Genomic DNA, 24,288 nt, shown 5'->3' on the forward strand with positions numbered 1-24,288 from the left:
GAATGTCACTCCTTTAGAAATCATGGATGGCTATGGCAACAATGGGGCAACAGATTCAGATGAACCTCAAATCCCAAATAGAAGCAGGGAGCTTCATGCCAATTCTTTAGGGTCACCAATCAAAGCAGAGTTTCTTAGAAAGCCAACAGAACCACATCCCAGGCCAGGATGAGGGTTCTGCAATGGCATGTGTTTCAAATACATGCCAGTAACGCACATACATCCTGTCTCCCAAAATAAATATAAAATAGTGACTTTTTTATTTGGTTTCAATTCTCTAGATGCTACATGGGGAGGGGAGAGTATGGTTGGGTGACCCACAGGTCCAACTTTTTTTATCCTACGGCATGTTTTACTAGGGACTCTAATCATGGGTTTGGGGGAAGGGCATGGATGGGGCCATGAGATGGACATTCTTCCAAGCTTCACTACGAATAGACCTTAAATTATTTTTCAAGCATCATAATTCCTTAGACTCTGTGCCTAACCTTCTCAAGCTTGGCAGACTGCTTGCTTGGGGACACCTTGAGGATCCATGACATTTTCATATGAATTGACCAAAAAGATCGCAGGGACATGGAAGGAAAAGTAAAAACCCCACCCAGCCCAGCCCATAATTGGAGAGCTCCCCTTCTATAGCTAGCCTCCTGAAAGTTGGCAGGTGCATACTTTATGGACACCACTAGGAACCAGTAATTTTTAGAGCATTGATCTGCACGGTACATAAGGGGATAAGTGTGCATTCCTCAAAATATCAAGGCTGCTGTTGCACAAAAAATCCTGTAGTTAATCTTCTGAAATTTGGCAGGCTTGATTCCTGCAGTAGCAAAGACTATGCCTGCAATTTTCATTCAATTCTGGCCAGAAATAAATTATTGGCAATTTCCTATAAAAATGGAGAAGAGGAGGATTATGTATGCTGCCTTGGGTTCCTTGGAGGAAAAAAGGTGGGATATGAATGCAAAAAGTAATAATAATAATTAATATAAAAACATTTTAAAAATATCAAAAAATGCACCAATTTTTCTGATATTTGGCAGGTGTAATCCTGTCATAAGCAGCTACTAAATCTGTTTTTGTATTTCCCTAACAGTCAATGGGAAGCACAAAGCATTGGATTTCCGAACCTTGACTTGGGTTTGGTATCAAGTCAAAGCAATCCGACTCTGAATCAGTCCAAGTAGAAGTGGGCTGTTTTCCAAAGCAGTGAATCAGAGTCCTGGTTGCATCAGGAGTTTCATGCACATCCCTAGTAGCTGCAATGTCTGCTCCTGGTCCCAACAGCCTACTGTTGGGACCAGGCTGCAGTTCTTTCCAGCAGTGTATCCCCAGTTCAAACATTAACATTTTTTGCAGCATTTAACAGCTTTCCTGAGCAGGCAGGTTTTCATAGAGAAGACCTGCAACTGCACATATGCACAATTAGTCCTCATAATCAATACTGCATCTTTGACCATGTTGGTCTCTTTCCATCCTGCATGGCAGCTAGGGATGTTGGAGGAATCCATTTGTGGTGGGGGGAGGTGAGCTTGTTGGGTTTTCGCCTGCTAACCCCCCTCAGACTCCATTTCCCGTATCCCTGAACTTGATGGACTCATTGTGCAATGAGGTTCTTTGTGTGTTTTTATAAGCGGGAGCCGCAATTTGCACAAAATCACAGGTATAACAATTCACAGAAACTGAAATTTGCACAAAATTGCAGCTGTGATTAGCACAATTTGTGCAAAATTGCAGGCATCATATCCCATCAGGACTCCAGGAACAAGAGTCTTCAGGATCCAAGAATACAATGGGTTGTTCTCACCCTATATACATACTGCATTAAGAGTAGCTGAAATTAGGGCAAAATTGCATGTGCTTACTTATCTTACATGGTCTATTTTCTGCTTTTTACCACCTTGAAGTTCCACCCTCTGAACACTTATCCCAGAGAGCTTTTGACAAATCTGGAGGTATTTGCATTCAACCTTTTCCCTTTGAATACAAGGGAAAACAAAAGCGGTGGAGAACAGGGCAGGAAAATAAGAACGTTAAATGCCATGCTGGATCTGACCAAGGATCCAACAAGTCCAGCACTCTGTTCACACAGTGGCCAACCAGCCATCGGCCAGGGATGAACAAGCAGGACATGGTCCAACAGCACCCTCCCACCCATGTTCCCCAGCAACTGGTGCACACAGGCTTACTGCCTCAAATACTGGAGACAGCACACAACCATCAGGGCTAGTAGCCATTGATAGCCTTCTCCTCCAAGAATTTATCCACCCCCTTTTAAAGCCATCCAAATTGGTGGCAATCACTACATCTTATGGTAGTGAGTTCCATAATTTAACTATGCACTGTGTGAAGAAATAATCTCAAACAAATATAGGCTCTTTCTACACCTAAGGATTATCCCAGGAAAATGGAGGGATCGTCCCTCCCTGCTCCAGGATCCCCTGTGTGTCATTTGCATGCACAGGGATGATCCCAGGATGATCCCTGGAAAAAAGAGAGGTGTAGAAATGGTCATAGAAATAATACAATTCTGAACACACCAGAACACCGGCAAGACATCATACTAAGTTTACGGCCTGCAGATTCACACATGCCAGATATATTTCATCATATTTCAACATCTGGGGAAAAGGAGAGCAGACCTATGAGTCATTCCCCACTTCTGCCCTTACCCTTTCTCCATTACCTTCTCTGCCGACTGTGATGTCCCAAAGAAGATGGGAATGAAGGCTAACCAGACGATGCAGGTAGTGTACATGGTGAACCCAATGGGCTTGGCTTCATTAAAGGTCTCAGGAACCCCACGGGTCTTTATAGCATACACAGTGCAGGTCACCATGAGCAGCATGCTGTACCCAAGCAAACAGATGAGGGACAGGTCGGAAATGTCACACTTGAGGACCCCCCTGGCAAAGCGGGGGTCCGTAGTCCGCTGGTCCTCATAGTCGATGATGGAGTGTGAGGGGTCCACAATGAACCAGATGCAGACCCCCAGGAGCTGCAGGGAGATGAGGCTGAAGGTGATGACCAGCTGGGAAGCAGGGCTGATGAAGCGCGGGGCGCTGACTGACTTTTTGCCCTGCTCAAAGATGCGGTAGATGCGGTTGGTTTTGGTCAGCAAGGCAGCATAGCTGATGCTCATGCCCAGCCCCAGGAAGACACGCCGCAGGGAGCAGGTGCCCAGATCTGGCTCGGCAATCATCAGGAAGGTGGTGGCATAGCAGAGGAAGATGCCCGTCAGCAACACATAGCTCAGCTCCCGCCCCGAGGCCTTGACGATGGGCGTGTCGTTGTAGCGCACAAATGTCACCACCACAAAGAGGGTGGCGATGATGCCCACAATGGCAATGAAAACAGGCATCACAGCCCAAGGGGAGCGCCACTCCAGCTTGACGATGGGGATGGGGATGCAGCCCGTGTGGTTCTCGTTGGGGCGCTCGCTAAGGCGGCACACCTTGCAGTGGTACTCATCCTGCTGATACTGGTACCCGTCGCAGCGTTCACAGTGCCAGCAGCAGGGGATGCCCTTCACCAACTTCTTCCTTTCGCCTGGCCGGCAGGGCTGGCTGCAGATTGAAGTGGGCACCCGGTTGCCTCCGCCAGGCCAATGCAGCCGCTCCATCTGAAGCGGAGAGAAAGCAACGCTCTCACTAGCCAACAGGAAGCAGCATAGCAGGGACCAGGCCACAGCAAGTCCTGGACCAGTGTGCCTCACCAGCTCTGCATAAGCACTGGCTTCAGACCTAGACTACACCCAGCTACAGTATGGTCAGTGCTCCCTCCAGTCTAGTAGCTAGCAGCCCCTGATGACCTCATCCTGCAGATCTGCGGCACCCCTCCTCTCTCAACCCTACAGCCACCCAGATAACTCAGATCTACACCCTCTTGTTCTTAAGTTTCTGAAAGTGCAGCTATAGGCCTGGTTAGACAGAAAAAAAAAGTTCTACAACTCCCAACACGGTTGGCTGGAGAATGCTGGGAGCTGCAAGCCTTTTTTCTGTCTAAACATGCATAGGATAGTGCTCTTAATGTAGCTGTTTTCCTAGCACTTGCCATTAAAAAAAAGAGCAGTTTTCAAATTGTTTTAACCCTTTGTCTGTTTGAACATCACCTTTTGTAAATCGCCTTGAATTTTTTTTCTTTTTTAAAAGAAGAAGAAGAAGAAGGAGGAGGAGGAGGAGGAGGAGGAGGAGGAGGAGGAGGAGGGTGGTGATGATGATGATGATGATGATGATGATGATGATGATGATGATGGAATACCAACCTGATACTGCAGCCTTCCCCAACCTAGTGCCCTCCAGATGGGTCGGATTGCAAAACCCACCCTTCCAGTTAGCATGACAGTCTAGATTTGTTGCAAGTGCTTTTGCTAATCAAGTCCACAGACACCTTGCTGAACTACATCAGCTCTTCTAGCCCTCTATCCTGCCTGTCACCCCTCACTGGCACTATGCTACTAAATCTGTCTCTGCCTTTCATTCCTCCAAAGCTCCCTATAGTTATTGCAGACCTGCTAGACCGCTCAGCCCTCTTTATTTAATTAATTAAAACATTTCTTGGCCACCTTTCAGGGCAGAAGCCCTCACAAGGCAGCTTGCAACAATAAATGCATTAAAACAGTTAAATACGAAAAGCAATAAAAAGATAAAACACAATAAAATAGAAATTAGCACAATAAACACCAACAATAAAACTAACAACAACAACAACAATGGCAATAGCAGCAACAGCTGCTATGTTATTATGAGAAGGCCATTGTAAAATAATATGTTTTCAAGGCCTTCTTAAAAGCCTGCAAGGATGGTGCATGCTGGTTCTCTGATGGGAGTTTGTTCCAAAGGTGTGAGGCCACTGCAGGAAAGGCTCTCTCCCATGTGATCACCTAATTGGTATCATGGGTGGGCAAATGAGAAGGGCATCTCTTTCTAATCTTGAGGTGTGGGCAGGCTGATATGGGTGAAGGTGGTCCTTCTAGTAACTTGGTCCCAAACCATTTAGGGCTTTAAAGGTCAAAAACAGCACTTTGAACTGGGCTCGGAAACACACCAGTAACCAGTGCAGCTGGCACAAAATAGGCATTATGTGATAAAATCTCCTGCCCTCCCCTCCCCGCATTAGGGCGGCCACTTGATATGGCATTTTTTTTGTCATGGTATACAACACATCCAACTCTGGATATCTTTTCATGAGAACTAAAATGAAATTCTGCACAACTTCAGAATTCCACAACATTTCATAGTCTGGATTTCACTTGCTGAACATCAAATTTCATTGTTGAAATTCAACTCTGTGGAAGATCCATCAGCCAAGGTTAAGCACTTTTGTCCCATTGAATTCAATGTGAGTGTTAAAAGATTGGGCCCTTAAATCTTACATCTGTTATGATGAATTGCTAATAACATTGGCATCAATTTGCCAAGTGCAATACTTTTGCACCCTCTGTGCCCTAACAAAGAAACTAAACTATTCTAGTCTGCATATGTTTCCCATGGTGTGAATTGCACTAACTGAGATCAAAGAGAAACTAGTGCGAAACTATTTCAAAAATCTCACTCTGTATGATATCCTTGATGTCTATATACAGACAAGATGAATCAAGAATTAGCCCTTTTTGACCAGGATGCTTGATTATGGAGTCTTTCAGGAGTACAGCTCTTTTTCATAAAAAAACAACACTGTGGCTTCAGGAAGAAAGCTGTTTGGGGGGTCGGGGTTGTCTCCCTTAATTGTGTATATATATACCTACACTCAGACTAAGATATTGCTTACTTTTAAGTTCAGATGATCAGCCCAATGCCCAATAACTTTATACTCAGGTGTGGCATTCTTGATCTGGTACTGGTAGATGTCATAGCGGCCTGGGGCATCTCCATTCTCATTAAATGTCACTGGGGTCCCAGCAATACCTGCAAGACACAAAGCATTTAGTTTTGATGAGAACACTGCTAGTTTGGACTGTATGTTTGATCCACAAAATGAAAGGTCCTCCCCCACTTCTCTCTCTCTCTCACACACACACACACACACGAGAATCAATTCGAATCCTGAATTTGATCTACCCAAAGTTAAGTACATTAAAGTCTTACTGATTTAAATGCTTAGGCTACGGATGGACAAACATGTGATGCTCAAGTTCCTTGAGGTTTTCCAAATTCCTCCTCAAGGCTTGGCATGTTGCTTTCCTTAATTGAAAAAAAAATGTGCATTTTAAAAAATGAGCATTTTTCCTGATTGAAAATGTGCATTCTCCCCCATATGCTAAAATGTGGACACTTTTTTTGGAGTGTGCAATTCCAAACACAAATGCATAGTTCAGGAAATTGCAAAATAAAACAAAAAATCCCCCAAATTGTGTCCCAGCTTGTGGCAAACAAGATATATTTTCATGATTTGTAAACAGGAATGAAATTCTTATCCATCCCTTGTTTAGGCTTAGTTTATTAAGTTTCTAACTCTTCCCCTAATATCAACAGGACATGCTTAACTTTCACCAGATTGGGGCATATCTGTTCCATATGGCCAACATGCAAAATTGCCCGATAAGTGAACTAATTGGGACATTAAAATCTCCTGGATCCTCATTCAGAGAGCTTCGGATATTGGGCAGTATAAACACGTAATAAATAAATAAAAATAAAAATAAATAAATAAATTCAGGATAAACAGATATAGGAGAAAAACACTCAGCTCCTGTACACACAAACAGTTCCATTGATGACAAGGAACCAGAACTGCAAAAAAGTAAAATCCGCTCTTCTGCATTTCTCAAGTTAGCTGTCTAGTTTTTGTGTTGGACTGGAGTCTGCCCCCAAAAGAATCTGCCCCCTGCCCCCTCATCTGAAGTATTTAAAAGCTGTGTCTTGGGCTTGGGCAAGAGAGAAATACTTCTGGCCTTTCTGCTCACATGATTATAATCTATATAATTATACATTTGTACAGAGCTAAAGTCCAAAGGCCTCTTTTGTGGATCAGGCCACCCACCATGTTAGGTGCTGCACACACTGAAAATCAATAGACCATTTTGACACAAGAGGCCAAGATCGGCTTTGTTTTAGATTGGCTCCAGATGCCAATGGGAAACTTGCGCTGCCTGCGGAGCATGTTCAATGCCATTTCCAAATTCTCTCTGACCCTAATAGCATTCATAAGTGGCATAAAAACCAATGTGCTTTTCGGCGGCAGGCACAGAAAACCCCCAAGGTCTCTGTCCCAGCAACACTGTAATTTGAATATAAAAAGAGGGGCAGCCAAGAGGAGCCGAGGCTGTTGATCTGCAGTCACACTTTCTCAATTAAAGCAGCCTCCCGCAACCTGGCACCCTCCAGATGGGCTGGACTACATATCCCATTATTCCCAGCCCATCTGGAGGGTGCCAGGTTGCGGGAGGTTGAACTTTTGCCACCAACTATGTAACCTCGATCAGGTTTCTTGTAGGCACCAAAGCAAAAGGTGTGGGGAGGGGAAGATCAGTTAACGTAGGTCATATAAGGTGCTAGGCAAGGAATCAGATTGCAACAGGGACAAAGCAAAGGACACTTGCCTTTCACTTGTCATTTTGTCCAATCAGTTCCATTATGTCCATAAAGCACGCTCCAAAGGACACTATGCAGGTCTCCCATCCCTCCCTCCCAATCTGCCTGCATATTGTTACATCCCTGCTGGATGTCTGGGCGTATTCTTCTTCCCTAAGCCATTGAGCAATGAATCCATACATAGTGACAGTACATCATGAGGCGACATCATTCATTCACTGAGAGCGGTAATCCCCTCTCAGTATTCAACCACAGAGCTGGAGACAGAAAATAACAACACATTTATATAGAGCTGGATGAACGTGCGCTTTATGAAATCGAAAAGCTGAAAGCCGTGGCTGGAAGGAGGCTGGGTGCAGGTGAGTGCTGAAAGAGACTGTGCTGCCCAGACCTCCTGGTCCACCTCTGTGTGGTATTGAGCTTCTTTCTTCCCTTTCATGCCTTGCTATCTCCTCACCTCACCCAGGCCACAATAGGCTGATGATGGTTCCCAAAAGCAAGCAAATGCTCTTCTGTCCTGTCCTGACATCTGAGTCCCAGACACCACCAATCTCAATCATTACTAGAGTCTAGTTTCTCTAAGCCTATGATGGCCCTGTTTTCCGGCCCTGTTTCTGTGCCCTTTACAGGCCTAGGTGTCGACGAATTGTGTAAAATCTGTTCCATTTGTGTTTCATGGATTGTCAGGTCCTTTCCATCATCTGTAAACCACCCAGAGAGCTTCAGCTATGGGGCGGTATATAAATGAAATAAATAAATAAATCTGCCCATCAATGGAATCAGATTTATTTTAGTTTTCGAATTTGCACAACTGCAAATTTGAGCCAATGTGAATTTACACAAATTCACATGTGCAAAATGCAAAATTTTCCCCAAATGTGCAAATTCCTCCAAATAGCCTAGGAGGAAAATGCACATTTTTGGCCAGTTTTTGTTTGTTTGTTTGTTTTTTGTGTGCATATTTTTCTACGAAGAAATTTGCAGAAATTCCCAGAAGATTAGAAAAATGGTCAGCATGTCCGTGGAAACCGCCTGATAGGAAAAAAGCCAATCCACAGTGGAATCCGTGGATCATTTGGTCCGTTGTGGATTTCTACGACATCCCTATATACCACAGAGTGGCATAATTTAGTTAACCAACCTCACTGCAGGAAGAAAATTTAAACTGCTCACTCCTTGAGACAGACACACAACCTCTTATTTTTTGTACATCAAGGGCATAACCAGAACAGCAGTAACAACAGAAGCTTAACTCTTAAAAGCACATGCATAGGTTCAAAAGCTGTCTTGGGCTGTTTCTACACCTGCCTTTTTCCCTGAGATCATCCTGGGATCTTCCCTGTGCATCCAAATGACACACAGGAGATCCCAGGAGCAGACAGGAATGATCCCTCCATTTTCCTGGGATAATCATTAGGTGTAAAGCAGGCGTAGCTGTATGTGCCCCAGATTCTCACTGGTGTGATCCCATTCCTGAACTGAGGTTGGCACACAGCAAGGGAGGGGCTGGCCTGCATAACCCACTGCACTAATGCAATTTTTAGAAAAAGGAAAAAGGAACAGAGGATGGATTCAACTAAGAGCTCTCTGCTGAAAACTATGGAGCACAGAAAGTGGTGGGTATGCTGGAGTGAACAGAATGGCAGGCCAGCTGCTCTCTCGCCAGCTCTGTGAGACTGACCTGCTCACCACAGCAACACCTGCAGTCGCATACAGATCGAAGCAAGTGAAAGGGCGAGCGAAGGGGCAGGATGACTGCCTTTCTCGTTGCTGCTCTGGATGCCTTTGCAGACAGCTCATTACACTTGATGTATGCAATGAGTGATGAGCGTTGACATTGCTGCCACTGATGTGCAAAGCGGACAGTCACAGAGGAGCAGCGAGGGATGCAGCCCATGAGGGAGACTGCGTGGGTGGGTGGGAGGGAGGGAGGGAGAGGAAGGCTCTCCAGAACAAGAGCAACCAGTGCCTGATCAGGCATTTGCACCAGCTGCTCCATGCCCAAAAATGTGTGGGCAGACACTGGGGACCGCTTCATTTGCCCTTGCCCTTTGGCTTTCTTGGAGAGCTCTCTCCCTCTCCCCAGTGCTTGCACATTCATACACACTAGTCCAAAAGAAACAGAGACTTCTCTGTCCATTCAACTAAACTGATCTTGCTGGAATAATTCTAAAACCAGAGGGAGACAAGTTGAAAACCAAGTAGAGTGCAGACCACTGCTCTCTCTCTCTCTCGCTCTCACACACACACGCACACAGTGAAAAAAGACATTATGGGAGAGGGCAAAGTTCTATCCTAGCTGGTCTTCAGCAGATCAGAACACAATCTCTCCCTCCTCTCTTGACTTTCTTCTTCTTTCTTGGAGAACAGACTCCATCCTCCAAGGTCGAAAACAAAGAATGATCTGTTCTGCCCCTACCTTACCCCAATGCAGGAAAAGACAGGATGAGCAGACAGAAAGCAGGAAACTGCTCCCAGCGGGAGTTTCCACACTGGATTTTGAAAGTTCATTCTAAAACCTTGCTCCTATGTGGACGAAGTTTGGAATGCACAGCTATTGGAAAATTGTAGATGTAAGCCATGATAAAGTAGGGATTGGCAAGCAAGAGGAGCGCTCACCCTGTAAGCACTCGTGCCGCCGTTTCCTCAGCCCACTCCCCATTGCCAAAAGCTGGGCCCAGCGAGCCCCTGCCTTTAAGGCCCCCATCAGTGTGGGGGGCGGGGGAAGCACACTTTTCAGAACAAGTGTTAATAAGGCCTTAAAGCAAGTGTTAATAGGACCTTTAAAGCCCCCATTGCCAGAGGGGAGGAACATATGATTTCCCCCAAGGGTAGGGAAATTGCATATTTCCCCTGCTATGTTAATAGCAACCACCATTAACACAGCAGGGGAAAAGGGCAAGATCCCGGAAGCCAGGCAGACCCATGCCCAAGTGTTCTCAGAGGCTCACAAGCACTTGGGTGTGGGTCTGTCTTCACACTGGGTGTGTTTACTTGGGCACATGATTGGACACACGGGGGCATCCATTGCCGTCATGGGCCCAACCGAATGTGCACAACATCCCTATGCTAAAGCTCACCAACACATCTTGTGGATGCCATTGATATAAAGGCAGTATTCAAGAGCTGGCTCCTGTGGAGTATTCCACTCCAATAGCTCCTTTCCACACTCTGGGTTTATCCTGATTCAACCAAGATTATAATCCAATCTGTATGGCTGAAGAAGCAATCTCTGGGTCCAGGAGGTTGTAAATGCCTCCTTGAGAGAGGGAGTGGTGCTGGCCTCTTTAAAAGAGGCGGTAATTAGACCACTCCTGAAGTAGCCTAATCTGGACCTAGAGGATGTTAACAACTACAGGCTGGTGGCTAATATCCCCTTCCTGGGCAAGATGCTTGAGCGGGTGGTTGCAGGACAACTCCAGGCACTCTTGAATGAAACGGATTATCTAGATCCATTTCAATCGGGTTTCAGGCCTGGTTTTGGAATGGAAACTGCCTTGGTCGCTCTGTGGGATGACTTCTGTCGGGAGAGAGACAGGGGGAGTGCAACCCTGTTGATTCTCCTGGACCTCTCAGCGGCTTTCGATACCATCAACCATGGTATCCTTCTGGATAGGTTGTCTGAGCTGGGAGTTGGAGGTACTGCATTGCAGTGGTTCCGCTCCTACTTGGATGGCCGATTCCAGAAGGTGGTGCTGGGGGATTATTGCTCTGTGCCGTGCCGCCTAAGCCATGGGGTTCCACAGGGCTCTATTTTATCCCCTATGCTATTTAACATATACATGAAGCCGCTGGGGAAGGTTATCCGGAGATGTGGACTGAGGTGTCATCAATATGCGGATGATACCCAGCTCTACCTTTCCTTTTCATCAAACCCAGGTGAGGCAGTGACTGTTCTGAACCAGTGCCTGGGCACGGTAATGGACTGGATGAGGGCTAGATCCTTCGTAGGGCTGGATGAGACTCAAACCAGACAAGACGGAGGTACTGTTAGCGGGTGGTTCATCTGTCCGGCGAGGTGATGTTTGCCCTGTCCTGGACGGGGTTGCACTCCCCCTGAAGGATCGGGTTCATAGTTTGGGGGTGCTCTTGGATCCAGAACTGTCACTTGAGGCACAGGTGAACTCAGTGGCAAAGAGCAACTTTTACCAGCTTAGGCTGATATACCAGCTGCACCCTTATCTGGACAGAGATAGCCTAGCTACAGTTATCCATGCTCTGATAACCTCTCGTTTGGATTACTGCAATGCGTTATGCGTGGGGCTGCCTTTGAAAATGGTCCGGAAACTTCAACTGGTACAAAACAGGGCAGGACGTTTACTAACAGGGACTGGCCGACGAGACCATATTACGCCAGTCCTTTTCCAGCTTCATTGGCTGCCAGTCCAGGTCCGGGCCCAATTCAAAGTGCTGGTATTAACATTTAAAGCCCTAAATGGCTTGGGGCCAGGTTATCTGAAGGAATGCCTCCTCCCATATGTACCTGCCCGGACCCTAAGGTCATCCTCAGGGGTCCTTCTCCGCGAGCCCCTGCCAAAGGAAGTGAGGCAGGTGGCTACCAGGAGGAGGGCCTTCTCTGCTGTGGCACCCCGGCTGTGGAATGAGCTCCCTAAGGAGGTTCGCTTGGCACCTACATTATATGCTTTTAGATTTTAACAGTCTATAAATAAATTTTAACTTGGTGTTTTAAATTTGTAATTTTGCATTGCTGCTGTTTTTATCTGGTTGAGCTTTTATATTGTATTTTATATTATGGTTTTATACTGTTGTTTTATACTTTGAATGTTTTTAATTTTTGTGAACCGCCCAGAGAGCTCCAGCTATTGGGCGGTATAGAAATGTAATAAATAAATAAATAAATAAATCTCCTGAATGCCATGCTATGCAATGAGAACACATTTCAACAAGTTGCAGCTCTGCTCTGCCCACTTTCCATAGATTTTTCAAAAAGCAGTAAGGTGCAGACTTTCCCCAAATCAAAGCCGCTTCACCAGGTCAAAACTGGAAGCAGGGGAATCTCTACCACTAGCTGGTTTCAACAACAACAACAACAACAACAACAAAAGAAAAAGAAAGATCAGCACGTAGAAGTATCCTAAAACATGCCCAGTTTAAAAGAGAAGTCCAATTAAGAAGAGTCACCCAGTTGGCTGGCTGCAAATGGACAATCAGACCTACTAAGGAAGATGTATGGTACATAGTCAAAATGTACTTATCCAGAGAAGGATGTAACCAGATGAGAAGTACTATGAAACCTTTAATTACATTGGTTTATTTAGCAAGTTGCCTGAAACTAAGGCGCTTGGCTGCTTTTCTTTCTCCCAGAAGTTTATCTTAAAACAAAATCAAATGAATTGCATAAATAAATCCCAATAACATTAGAAAGCAGAAAAATCAAACAAGAAGATAGGGAGGGAATAAATAAGGGAGACAGATTGTGAGGAGATTGCAGAGGAGAGATAAATAGACGCAATAAGAAAACAGGAGCAGAGAATGTATATTAAAGAGATATAATGGGAGGAAGTAATGATTTTCTAGAAGATGTAAAGGAATCGCTAATCGAGGAGAGGAAACATTTTCTGCCAAATGAGGACAAAAACATGGAAAGAGAATAAGGAAATGAGAGCTATTAACATGGAACTCTTTGTGTGGATGGAATTATGATGGGGTTTTAGAAAATGTCAGGTTTGGTCTGGGTTTTGCCACATTTACCCAGGCAATCCATATAGGGAGGCCTACAAAAGCATGAGTCCTCACATACTCAGGTATCGAGAGGCAGATAGAGAGAACATTCAGCACACCCTAATCCACCTGCCTAAATGCCTCCTCCAGTCATTTGGGGCCATTTTATCCATTCTGCAAAAGGTTAGTTTCCCCACCATCTGCATTTCCAGCAGCACAGTAAGTGTGGAGGGAGACAATTTTCTGAGAATATTGAGTAAAACCGTGCCAGTTATGATCCCCAGATTTACATTTATCATGAAAGATCAGGTATCCATTTCCCCTGCCCCTGTTATGGTAACCACTGCAGAGAAACTTGTAATTTTATTTGTTATAGCACTTTTATCACAGCCTTTAGCCAAAAAAGGTTCTCAAGGCAGCTTACAAAAATATTTCTTAAGACAAAAAATATTTCTTAATTGACAAGCAGAATCCCTTAAATGACACCGCCTCTTTAAGAGAGAGTGTGCATATCCCACTATTTTCCACCCACACTGATGGGCATAACATAGACATGTGGGCAAGGAAGGACAATGCACATGAGCATGCCATTTGCACAACAAGTTTATTTTTTAGTCAACTTTTGAATTTGCTCAAAATGATATTTTTTTTAATTTAAAAACTTTTGCGCAAATCTTATATATATATATTTAAAATGTTGGCAAAAAAGTGTCACAGGATAAATACCGATGAATAAACACATTACTAAAATTGCACTGTCCACAAAGGTAATACTAAAGGTGTGCTAAAAGTGAAGAGGCATGATGATATTCTACTGTCTGAAACGTCATTGCACACATCAAAACCACGTCTCTCCCAAAAGAGGCTAAAGTGGACTACAGCTGTGGAGATTGTACTGATGTCCCATTCTCACCACCACCACCATCTCACAAATGGAAGGCAGGTTTTGTGAGCCTCCAGATGAAATGGAAGAAGCATGGGGAAAACACAGGGAAACAATATGATAGCAATGTCACAAAGATGGCTCAGAAGAAAATGAATGAGCAAGCAGCTCTGGAGTAAACACCCCCCACAATTTGATGCTGGTGGGCTTGAAACTCAAGATATATGGGACAGAAGGAAGGGAGGAAGGCATCATCCACTACCTGTGGATGGAGGATGCAAAACCATACCAAATGTTGCAAATGAAGCAATTAATTATTCACTGGTTTGTATATTATTACAGCAGGGAGAGCATGCCATCATGCTGCAAGAAGCCCCAACATGGCCCAACATGAGTCCTCCAGACTTGAGGGCAATCCCAGCCAGATGGACAGACCTGAGAAATTGACGCTACGGATGTACTTGAGCAGCTCTGCACCGTCAACTGGGTCCATCTTGGAGCAGAGGCCAATCTTCCCCAGGCACAAGTTCTTGTGCATGTTATGGAGTGCGTGGCCCATGGCATAGACAGCATCGATGACAAACTGCACCTTTCCTTCCTGCTCATAGGTAGAGTCCTGGCCAATCCGTTCGCGATCTGGAACACACACAAAAAAGATACCGTGCAGGATTCTGTCATATGCTTCTGTTGGCAGCTGCAGACTTAAAGGGTTATTGCCTTTGAAATCTGGTATTTGCTACAACTCCTGAATATTTTGCCACTGTTGGGGGCATGGCTTAATGGCCTTTATAAGATCCCATTCAGCTTGTAAAGAGTGTCCATTGAGGCCTTCCCAGAGCCCACTGAGGAAAGACGTGCACTGAGGAGGAGAAAATAGTATGCAATATGTCATGGAAGAGAATCATTAAAGTCCTGTTGGGTTTGCTGCACATGAAAGGGGGATGAACATAGTTATATACCACTGAGACATGAAGAGGTTACCAAAGAACTGTGCGGAAGGGCTGCCAGTAGAAGGACTGCAAAAGCCACAGAAATATTTAATGCCATACAATGTTTATGGTGACTTTGTAGACGTCTTGAATAAGGAACGGGATTTAGGGTGCTCTCTCACATGAAGCTTAAAGCAATTTTTGCCTAAATCAATTTCTAACAGAAATGCAGAACTTATGGTGCTCATTCCAGCTGTTGATGTGCCTCTTCTGAAGGGACCAATGAATCCATCTGTTGTGGTTACTCTCAGTTCCTTACTTTTCTCATCTTAACTTTGGTTGTCCCATTTCCACATCAGTTTCAAATCATTTACTAATTTTTAAAAGCTTGTGCAAAAAACATGTGCACACTTTTATGCTCATTTCTCTTAATACATGCATGTTGGTATGCAATTTCCCTTAATATATGCATTACTGCAGGCAGACTTTCTTAATACAGGGGTGGGCAACTTCTGTTCCCCCAGATAATGTTGAACTGCAGCTCCCATCATTAGTCATGTTAGCTGGGGCTGATGGGAGTTGCAGTCTAGAGGGCCACAAGTTACCCCCCCCCCCAATTGGATGCATCCACAATGCTTTATTGGGGGTTCCTGACTGTCAGGAGGCTTCTACTGACATTCAAGTGAACTCAAGCAGCAGCCCCCCTTCAGAGCATCTCCATCAATACAGGAACACCAGGGACTGTGGAGATGGGACACTGGGGGTGGGGCTCATGTGTATGTGCTCTAAGTTTAGCCCTTGTGGGAGCAGGCAGGATACCTGCACAGGTGTGCCATTACAGCTGTTTGTAGATCCAAAGAGACACCACACAGTGTTCTTCCTTTGAACTTCCAAACTTGCGCACCCAGGTCACAGCTTAGCTGTAGCATATGCAAATATTATTCAGCTTCTGGCATCATCCATCTCCCCACTGGTTGCTCTAGCATCAAGTCTCTCAGGCATTATCAACTGTGTCAAAGGATGGTCTGTACAACATCCATCAGTTCCAGGATGTTTCCTATCAGGTCCTTGCCACTGCCAGAAACTCCTCCAGTTTTTCTTCCATCCCAATCCTCCCCCCCACCTCCCCCCAACCCCTCTCCAGCCAGCAGCAGAGTACAGGATCGTTCAAGTATATGCTAATTACCCATGACAGCTGCCTGCCTCTTCCTGTCATAACCGTTCTTAATGGGACTTGAAACATGTTAATCATTCAGCAAAAGATACCGATTAATGTAGCGTGCTGTTAATTAGAGTTAAGAGAGGGTCCCCTGTGGAATGGTGCAGTGTGGTACCTCAAGAGTAACAGGCAGTACTTCTTCGCCAACGCCAGCCTCCAAAACACCACCCTCTTCCCCAGCAACGAACAAAGAGGGGGACTATTTGTGTGCATGCCTCAGTATGCACCCTTAGTCATGGGGTTCAGAGGGCTTTCAAAATGGGGGGCATTCTGAAATGGAAAGCCTAAGAGGGCCATAAGAGAAAGCACTGACCTTCATAAAGAATTATGCCTCTTGTCCCTAAAGAACCTCCTGGTTCTTTACATTTTTACTTGGGAATGAACTCTAGAATCCAGTACACAATCTATGTGCAGTTCACACATGATAACCACATGTGTAAAATGACAGCTTTTGCCTTCAAAATGCACACGTGGCCATGGGGTGTGTGAATGGACCCTTGCGTGTGTGTGTGTGTGCGCGCACACGTGCATTTGAGGGGAAATTGCAACAATTATTATTATTTAGTTAGTTAGTTATTTTATTGCATTTGTATACCGCCCCATAGCCGAAGCTCTCTGGGCAGCTCACATAAGATAAAAACACTTTAAAACAAATGTACAAAAATTAAAAACCACAAAAACATGCAAAATGCACATACATTTAAAACCACTATAACAACTTTATAAATGATGAGCCAAAAACCAGACCCAGGCTCATTACATATTGCTAAATGCCTGGGAGAACAGAAAAGTCTTGACCTGGCGCTGAAAAGATAACAATGTCAGCACCAGGTGGGCCTCTTCAAGGAGATTGTTCCATAGTTGGGGGGCCACCACAAAGAAAGCCCTCTCTCTTGTTGCCATTAATAAATCTGGGTGTTGTTCAAAGTGACACATCTTATGAGCCTGCCTTATACCAAGTCAGACCATTGTCTACGTAACCCAGTACTGTTTACTTTGACCAGCAGCAATTCAGCCAAGGTCTCAAGTCTGGATCTTCCCAGCCTGGCTACCAAAATCCTTCTAGCTGAAGATGGCATGGGCTGATGCTGGGACCTTCAGTATCTAAAGCATGCACTCTACCATGGAGCTATGACTCTTCCCCGTGTGGGATTTTGTACTTTCCCAAATCAAAAGCTGCCCCTAACATTGTACTGCTATCTCAGCCTGGCTACATTTTATATAGTTCTGGCCCACAATAGATAAAGCGTTCTTACCATTTGATATTAAATGTGACCTTGTGTTGCTATCAACAGCCTTTGTTACGCACCCTGTTCCCATAACACTTTTTAAAATGTTTATTTATTGATTAATTTTCAAGTATCAACGTTTGGAAATTAAGCATATACCCCCTCATCTAAAGTTAATTATACAGTTTTGTTATAAAGTTTATTTTAGAGCTACGCGCAAGTGGCCACTCAAAATTCTCCACTCTATTTGTGGACAGAGAAACTGGGGAGGACAATTTACCCGGATTTGTCCAGGGGACAAGAAATTCTCCAACCATTTCTCACAGGTAGCCATCTCCCATTGGCAAGGGTTGTAGAAGAGCTTCTTTCTTTTATTTCCCCTAAGGTTTTGGTTTGGGTTTTTTGCATGGACATACAAGTGGAAGCAGCATCAACTGTGCTGGCAACCTGCCCCCCCCCCCTCATTTTGCCTCCCCCACATTGCTCCACATACCTAGCATCACTCCAATGCATTAAGGGAAGGGAACGAAGCCTCTACAAAAATAATGGTGAAGAAAATGTGGAGAAAATGAAAAGTGAAAATAAAAGTGTCCTTTTATTTCTAGAAGATAAGAAAAATCTCAGGAATTTCCTGAAAGTTTTCTTTCCCCATGAAAGGGGCTTTCGTTTTTCTGCCTCATTCTCAGGGCATTTTATAATGCATTTTAAAAATGTATTGGTAGTGGGTTGTTTTTTTTTTTAATCTTAACCAATCACTGTGAGGTGGCGGAGGGTACTATCTATATTTTTCTTTCAATTACATATCTCACCATTGCGCTACAGTCTCCCAGACTGCCTGCACTTCCTCTATGGGAAGAAGAAAATTCATGATGGGCAAGAAGTGTGGGAAGCCAAGGAGGATACAGGTTGTCAGAGAGATGACTGTACAATGAAAGACAGGATACTCACACACACTTCTCAGCCATCTCATAAGTAAGGTAAGCACAAGAACCCTGAACCAAACCTATGAGAATCACTCTGAAATGTCTTCTCCTCTGAATTTCTTTTTGAAAGCAATTTATTTTCTATCAAATTGAATGAGAACTGTTGAAATTTTCATGGGAGAAATTTTCGGCACAGCACTAGTTTATTTCTCATTATCTTGACAAGATCAGGACCATATCTTTCTAGATCTCTAACAAAACCTGGTGCCCTCCAGATGAATTGTACAGTACTACAACTCCCATTCATCTCCACCTAGCACAGCCAAGTTGGCTGGGACAAATGGGAGTTGTTGTCCAAAGACTCTAGAGGGCTCTGGTTTGCCTATCTGTGCTCTATACTATGCCACACCTTGCACCCTGAATGGTTCCTGGGATTCTATATGTTCCAGAAGAGTAGCTGTGTTAATGTGATATAGTAAAACACCTATCCAGATGAAATCCTATCCAGATGCCCATCAGCCTCCAAATTTGGAGGCTGATAGGCATCCTATCCACAGTGGAAGGAGTGCAGAGGTGAACAGGGAGTGGGAGAGAAGCTGAAGTGTCAGGGAGGGAAAAAGGCTGGGGATGCCAGAGGATTCCTTGTGAGCTGGCCTTCCTAGTCCCTTTCCCTCCCCACCTATGGAAATTCCCCCATTACCTTTCTTCTCAAAACCTCCCGCCTTCTTGGGAGACAATAACGATGCCTGCTAAGTAATCCACAAAGCTTTATTCAAGCAATAAATGTCTCTTCCTACCAGAAGAGGGTCTAATCTCTAGGAACTTCCCCTAGGCAAAACTATGCAAACTAAGCAAGACAATTGTCCTTTCAAGAAGAATGGAAAGCCTTTTCCCAAGACACGTAAACTTCAAAGAGACTAGTTGTGATGCAGCTTCTGACGGGATGCCAGACGAGCTGACTTTCTCTCACCTTCCTTTAGCTCCACCCATTTTAGTCTGCGGCATACTCTAGTATCAGCTAACCTGTCCATGCTCTCTCCTTTGGAAGTATGTTGGCTTCCCCACTGACTGTATCATTTGCCCTTTAATAGATAAGCTCTGGAGAGGGTTCACTGCCAGCTGGTGAAGAGCCCATAAGAGCTTTCTCCCCCACTGGTACAGGCTGGCCTGTTTCTGACGCCGACTCCTCTACTTCAGAGTCTGATTCTGATTGATCACCTGAAACACCTTCCTCCAACCCAGGGGGAGCAAGGCATTTCTCTCCACACCAGCTGCAAGGGGGAGGGGAGGGAACTTGGACTAATGGGTCCGAAGTCGGAGCGCTATCTCTGACCTCTGATCTAAGAATCTGAACTATCTTCGGGGCCATTCAGTTCCTCTCCCTGATTATGAATATGCAATGTTTATACTTGCATGATGCTATGTTCTTCTAAACTCTAGGGTATCCAAAGTGGCTTTTACTAAGTACTAAAATTTATGGGACACATGTCTAAGTAAACATGATTTAGGTTTGGGTTACAAGCAGAGCAGCAAACAAAAAGGACAAAAATAAGTAGAATCTCAGGGGTAAAAGCTATGTGAATTCCTGCAATATTGCAAAAGCAAGTTCACTGGGGGTGGGGGGTGGGAATGACAGCTTTGAAATAATGCTCTGTATTAACTGTCTAACAACATTTCCAGGAATAATAGAGTCCTTTAAATGCAGAACTGAATGCAGTTGCAGCTGAAGCTGTAGACGACATTCCTACTTTGCAACTGTTTGATTTTTCCAACTTATGCAAGAGCCATTTGTGTACATTTTAATTTTCAAAGAACAGAAAAGGCAAATATGCTTTTTGAATATCTTCAGTTTTAAATATTTAGTCACAAGAAAGAGACTTGGTTTTCCTCGTCTTCCTTGTAATATAAGGAGGGTAACTATTCTTTATTTCAATGCTGTGTAGAAGCATGGGGAGCATGTATAATAAAAGCTCTTGACTGTATAACAAGCAGTGGAGTAAATCTCCCAATTCTGCTCTGTAGCTATTAGCAACCAAAAGAGGGGGGGGGAGGAAGAGTACAACCTGGAAAAGGTATGACAAAAAGAGGAATACAAAATATTAAAAAATATACAGTGAACTGCAGTGAAAATAATCTCCTATGCAATATGATCGTAATGCTAGTTGTCATCAAAGAAGCATACCCAATATGCAAGGTAGTGCAATGCTATTCTAAATCCACATAAAAATGCTGGGCTGACAATAAAATATTCCTTTTAATAGGTGAGCAAAATATCCACATTCTCCAGCGTGCTGGGCAATCAGCTTGATGGAAGGCCAGCTTGCTGCCACATTTCATTCATGGTCATGTAACTATTATAGATGCCAACAATACTCAGGCACCAAAAGTCTTCACAGTATGTTAATAACTGAATAAAAAAGCCCCCACACAATAGAATCAGGTTCATAGACTATTTTGTAGCACCGGCTTCTCAGCAGCATGCTGAACATTAACAGAAGGGAGTCCTCGTGCTGTTTAATTCATTCCAGGGAGCTCTGTTTCATAACTGAGAATTCCAAATTTAAGTATGTTGAATGTTCATTGCAACTTTCATTCTAGACCACTGTGTGTTCCTCTTTTTGTATTGGGAGTGCTGAAGCTATTAACAGCACATACATACACACAAGCTGCTTGAAGAACTGCCAGAAATACCATTATTACAGCCTAATGGAGCAAACATTCAACACCAAAGATTCCTAATGCCCACAGCCAGCCTTGTGAGCCAAAAGAGACAGCCTTCAATGACTCCTAAGGGGCAACCATTGGAAGAGGAGCTGGCTTAATTATTGATTCAATGGCAGTCAGCACAATTCACCTTCCATTTTGCAAGCAGTGAACGGTTACATTTTAGAAGTAAAGGCTTAATGAGGAAGAGGAAGATGATATGATGGCTTTCTTCCCCAGTTCCTCCTGCATCATCATCATCATCATCATCATCATCACAGAAGCAGACTCCATGTTTCCTAGATGCTGCATAGTCAAGTGAAGGACCAACAGGATAAACTCCTCTCTTTGGCCTAAGAAGTGATGATGGACGATGAATACAAAACTTCTTTTCCTCCAAAGGTGAGAGATTTCCTTGCTTCTACCTCAGTGCCTTGATTTTGCATTTTAACATTCCTTGAAACATAAATCAAATCCACAGTGTGAGACTCTCGTTTTCTTTCAGGTATCTGAAAAATCAATTGGTGTTTGCATTAAATGTGAAGATTTATATACTCACTATTCCTGTGGGCTGTGTCTGTTTTCAGAAGCTGGGGCCTCTTAAAAGAATGGGGGGGGGGGGTGTCAGTGGGCCCCTGCTTAAGACAATCTAGTACATAATCGCATAAAAATATCATATAAAATAAAAACTGTGAGTCATTTGGAGGATGGGAAGAGTCTGAGTGTAATAAACAAATGTAATAAATAAATAGTACTAGCACATTTGTTCCTTGTGCCAGAGTTGTACAACAGCCACTATAAGCTTCTAACTGGAGACACAGGTACTCTTTATTTATTTATTTTATTTATTTATTGTATTACATTTATATCCTCCCTTTTGCTCTAAGGCAATCCATACGGCATACATGATTCTCCTCCTCTCCATTTTATCCTCACAGCAACAATCCTGTGTGGTAGGTTAGGCTGAGAGACAGTGACTAACCCAGAGACACCCTGTGAGCTTCATGGCCAAGAGGGGGCTTGAACCCGGCTCTCTCCAGTCGCAGCCACTACACTACACTGGCTTTCTGAGTCATGTAACTGTGAAAAGGCGGTACAGCTGCTGTAAGAAGATGGAGATCCATATTGCCAATATCCTCTAAATTTAAGGAAGAGTCATCCACTTCCTCTGCGCCTGGCCCAGGGCAAGAGAGGGCAGCTTGGAGGCTGGTCCCATTACTGCTGTTGGCCCCTCTCTGCACAGCTGGACTGGATCCCTCCTCTTCTGTTTCTACCAAAGCTAGGATTCAGCCTTCTCCAACATGGTGCCCTCTGGCTGCTTTGGAGTACAATTCCCAGGATTCCTGACCATTGGCTATGCTGGCTGGGGCTGATGAGAGTTGAAGTCCAAAATATCTGAAGAGCACAACATGAGAGTGGTTAATAATAAGCCACAGTGGCTTTAAACTACCCCAGCAGATGCTGTTTGCATGCTGTCTCATTTCCCTAATTACCCTTCCTGGGGTTACTGGTTGTCAAGACTTCTGAACCCAGTGAGGGTGAGTTGCTGGGGCAGTTAACAAATCACCCAGAACACACAGTCTGTTGTAGGGTTGCTGGATGGTTTGTTAACTACCCAGCAACCCACCCTTGCCAGGTTCGGATGTCTTGACAACCCACGCTCAGCGAGGATAATTAGGGAAATGACCTGGCATGCAACCAGCACATGCAGGGATGATTAACCAGCCACCATGGCTTATTAACCATCCTTGTCTTGTGCAAACCGGGCCTATGTACGAAATATAACACCTGAGTAAATTTCTGCCAGCTAACTTTTGTATCTAAGGCACCACATGGACCTAAGGTTTTAGACAGCAGCAGCTATTCCACTTGGTATCCAATCCAGGAATATTTGGGGTCACTCCCAATAGTCCAAATGATAACTAATTACAAGTCACATGAGATATTTGAACAAGTGACATCAGAAATAGATTTTTATCAATTCTTTAAACATCACGACTATATTGTGTATAATATGAGAAGCTGTCTTCTTTTTTAAAAAATTGGAAGGATAATTCCTAGAAATATGTCCCATTTATTTCAAATTCATGATGGATATACTTTTATTATTATTATTATTATCCAGTGAACAGAGGCAGACTTAAAGATGCACATTGACCATGTTCACACACGACAATAAGCAAGAATTCTGGAGAATCCTGGAATTGTTCATGAGCAGTGTGCTGGTACATGGTGCCCAATTGCTCCTGCTTGTCTCCTCCTGCCAGTGAGAACAGCTAAAGTTAACAGTAACTGGTTCAGGCAGATATCAGAGCCCTCTGTCCATCCTATGCCCTGACAGACAGCAGAGGCAAAAATGCCTCCTGGGGGGGGGATCTACACAGTGTCCTGAAGGCGCTTGCGTGCGCCTCCAGTGCGCCCCGAAACTCCTTGTGTAGATCCTGCCTACCTGGCCAGAAGAGGCAGAGGAGGAGGAGGAGGAGGAGGCCCCGCATCGCCCCTCGCGGGGACAGGGCAAAAAGTTCCCAGGGCTCCTGTCAGATGCGAGGAGGAACGGCTCCGAGTGAGTGACACCGTTGGTGCCTAGAGCGTCCTTGCCACTGCCGCCCACCTCCCCGCCGGCCTCCTGCTGCCGGCGAAAGAGCCACCCGGGTCGGAAAGCTCAGCAGAAGAAGCCAAGCTCTCCGACCCGGGTGGCTCTTTCGCCGGCAGCAGGAGGCTGACGGGGAGGTGGGCGGCGGCAGCAAGGACGCTCTAGACACCAACGGTGTCACTCACTCGGAGCCGTTCCTCCTCGCATCTGACAGGAGCCCTGGGAACTTTTCGCCCCATCCCCGCAAGGGGCGATGCGGGGCCGCCGCCGCTGCCTCCTCCAACACCTCTTCTGGCCAGGTAGGCAGGATCTACACAAGGAGTTTCGGGGCGCACTGGAGGCACACGCAAGCGCCTTCAGGACGCTGTGTAGATCCTCCCCACTTCCTCCTTTCAGCTATTTTTAACTGGGCAGGACTCTAAGACCATCCAGCTTTCTGACTTACCTGGGAGTGTGTTTGGGAACAGAGAGGCTTATGGATCCTGCGGACATATGTCCCCTCCATTTCTTACCCCCACCCCCACCCATTGACATGTCCCCTTCATGCCCTCCCTGACCCTCTCTCAATCTTGAAAGAGAAGCCTCAGCAATAGTGAGA

The 24,288-nt window shown here is 44.8% G+C and overlaps 1 protein-coding gene across 1 annotated transcript in view; it reads right to left on the reverse strand.

Moving 5' to 3' along the window:
• GRM4 (glutamate metabotropic receptor 4) overlaps window positions 1-24,288 on the reverse strand; it is a 274,422-nt gene that overhangs the window by 54,546 nt on the left and 195,588 nt on the right. The window contains exons 6-8 of the mRNA XM_063141407.1: window positions 14,530-14,730; window positions 5,767-5,903; window positions 2,684-3,619 (exon numbers count right to left, since the gene is read on the reverse strand). Of these exons, the coding sequence (XP_062997477.1) occupies window positions 2,684-3,619; window positions 5,767-5,903; window positions 14,530-14,730 (1,274 nt within the window). The remainder of the gene's footprint in view (window positions 1-2,683; window positions 3,620-5,766; window positions 5,904-14,529; window positions 14,731-24,288) is intronic.

The sequence above is a fragment of the Elgaria multicarinata genome, chromosome 1, assembly GCF_023053635.1.
Source record: "Elgaria multicarinata webbii isolate HBS135686 ecotype San Diego chromosome 1, rElgMul1.1.pri, whole genome shotgun sequence".
Lineage (NCBI taxonomy): Eukaryota > Metazoa > Chordata > Lepidosauria > Squamata > Anguidae > Elgaria > Elgaria multicarinata.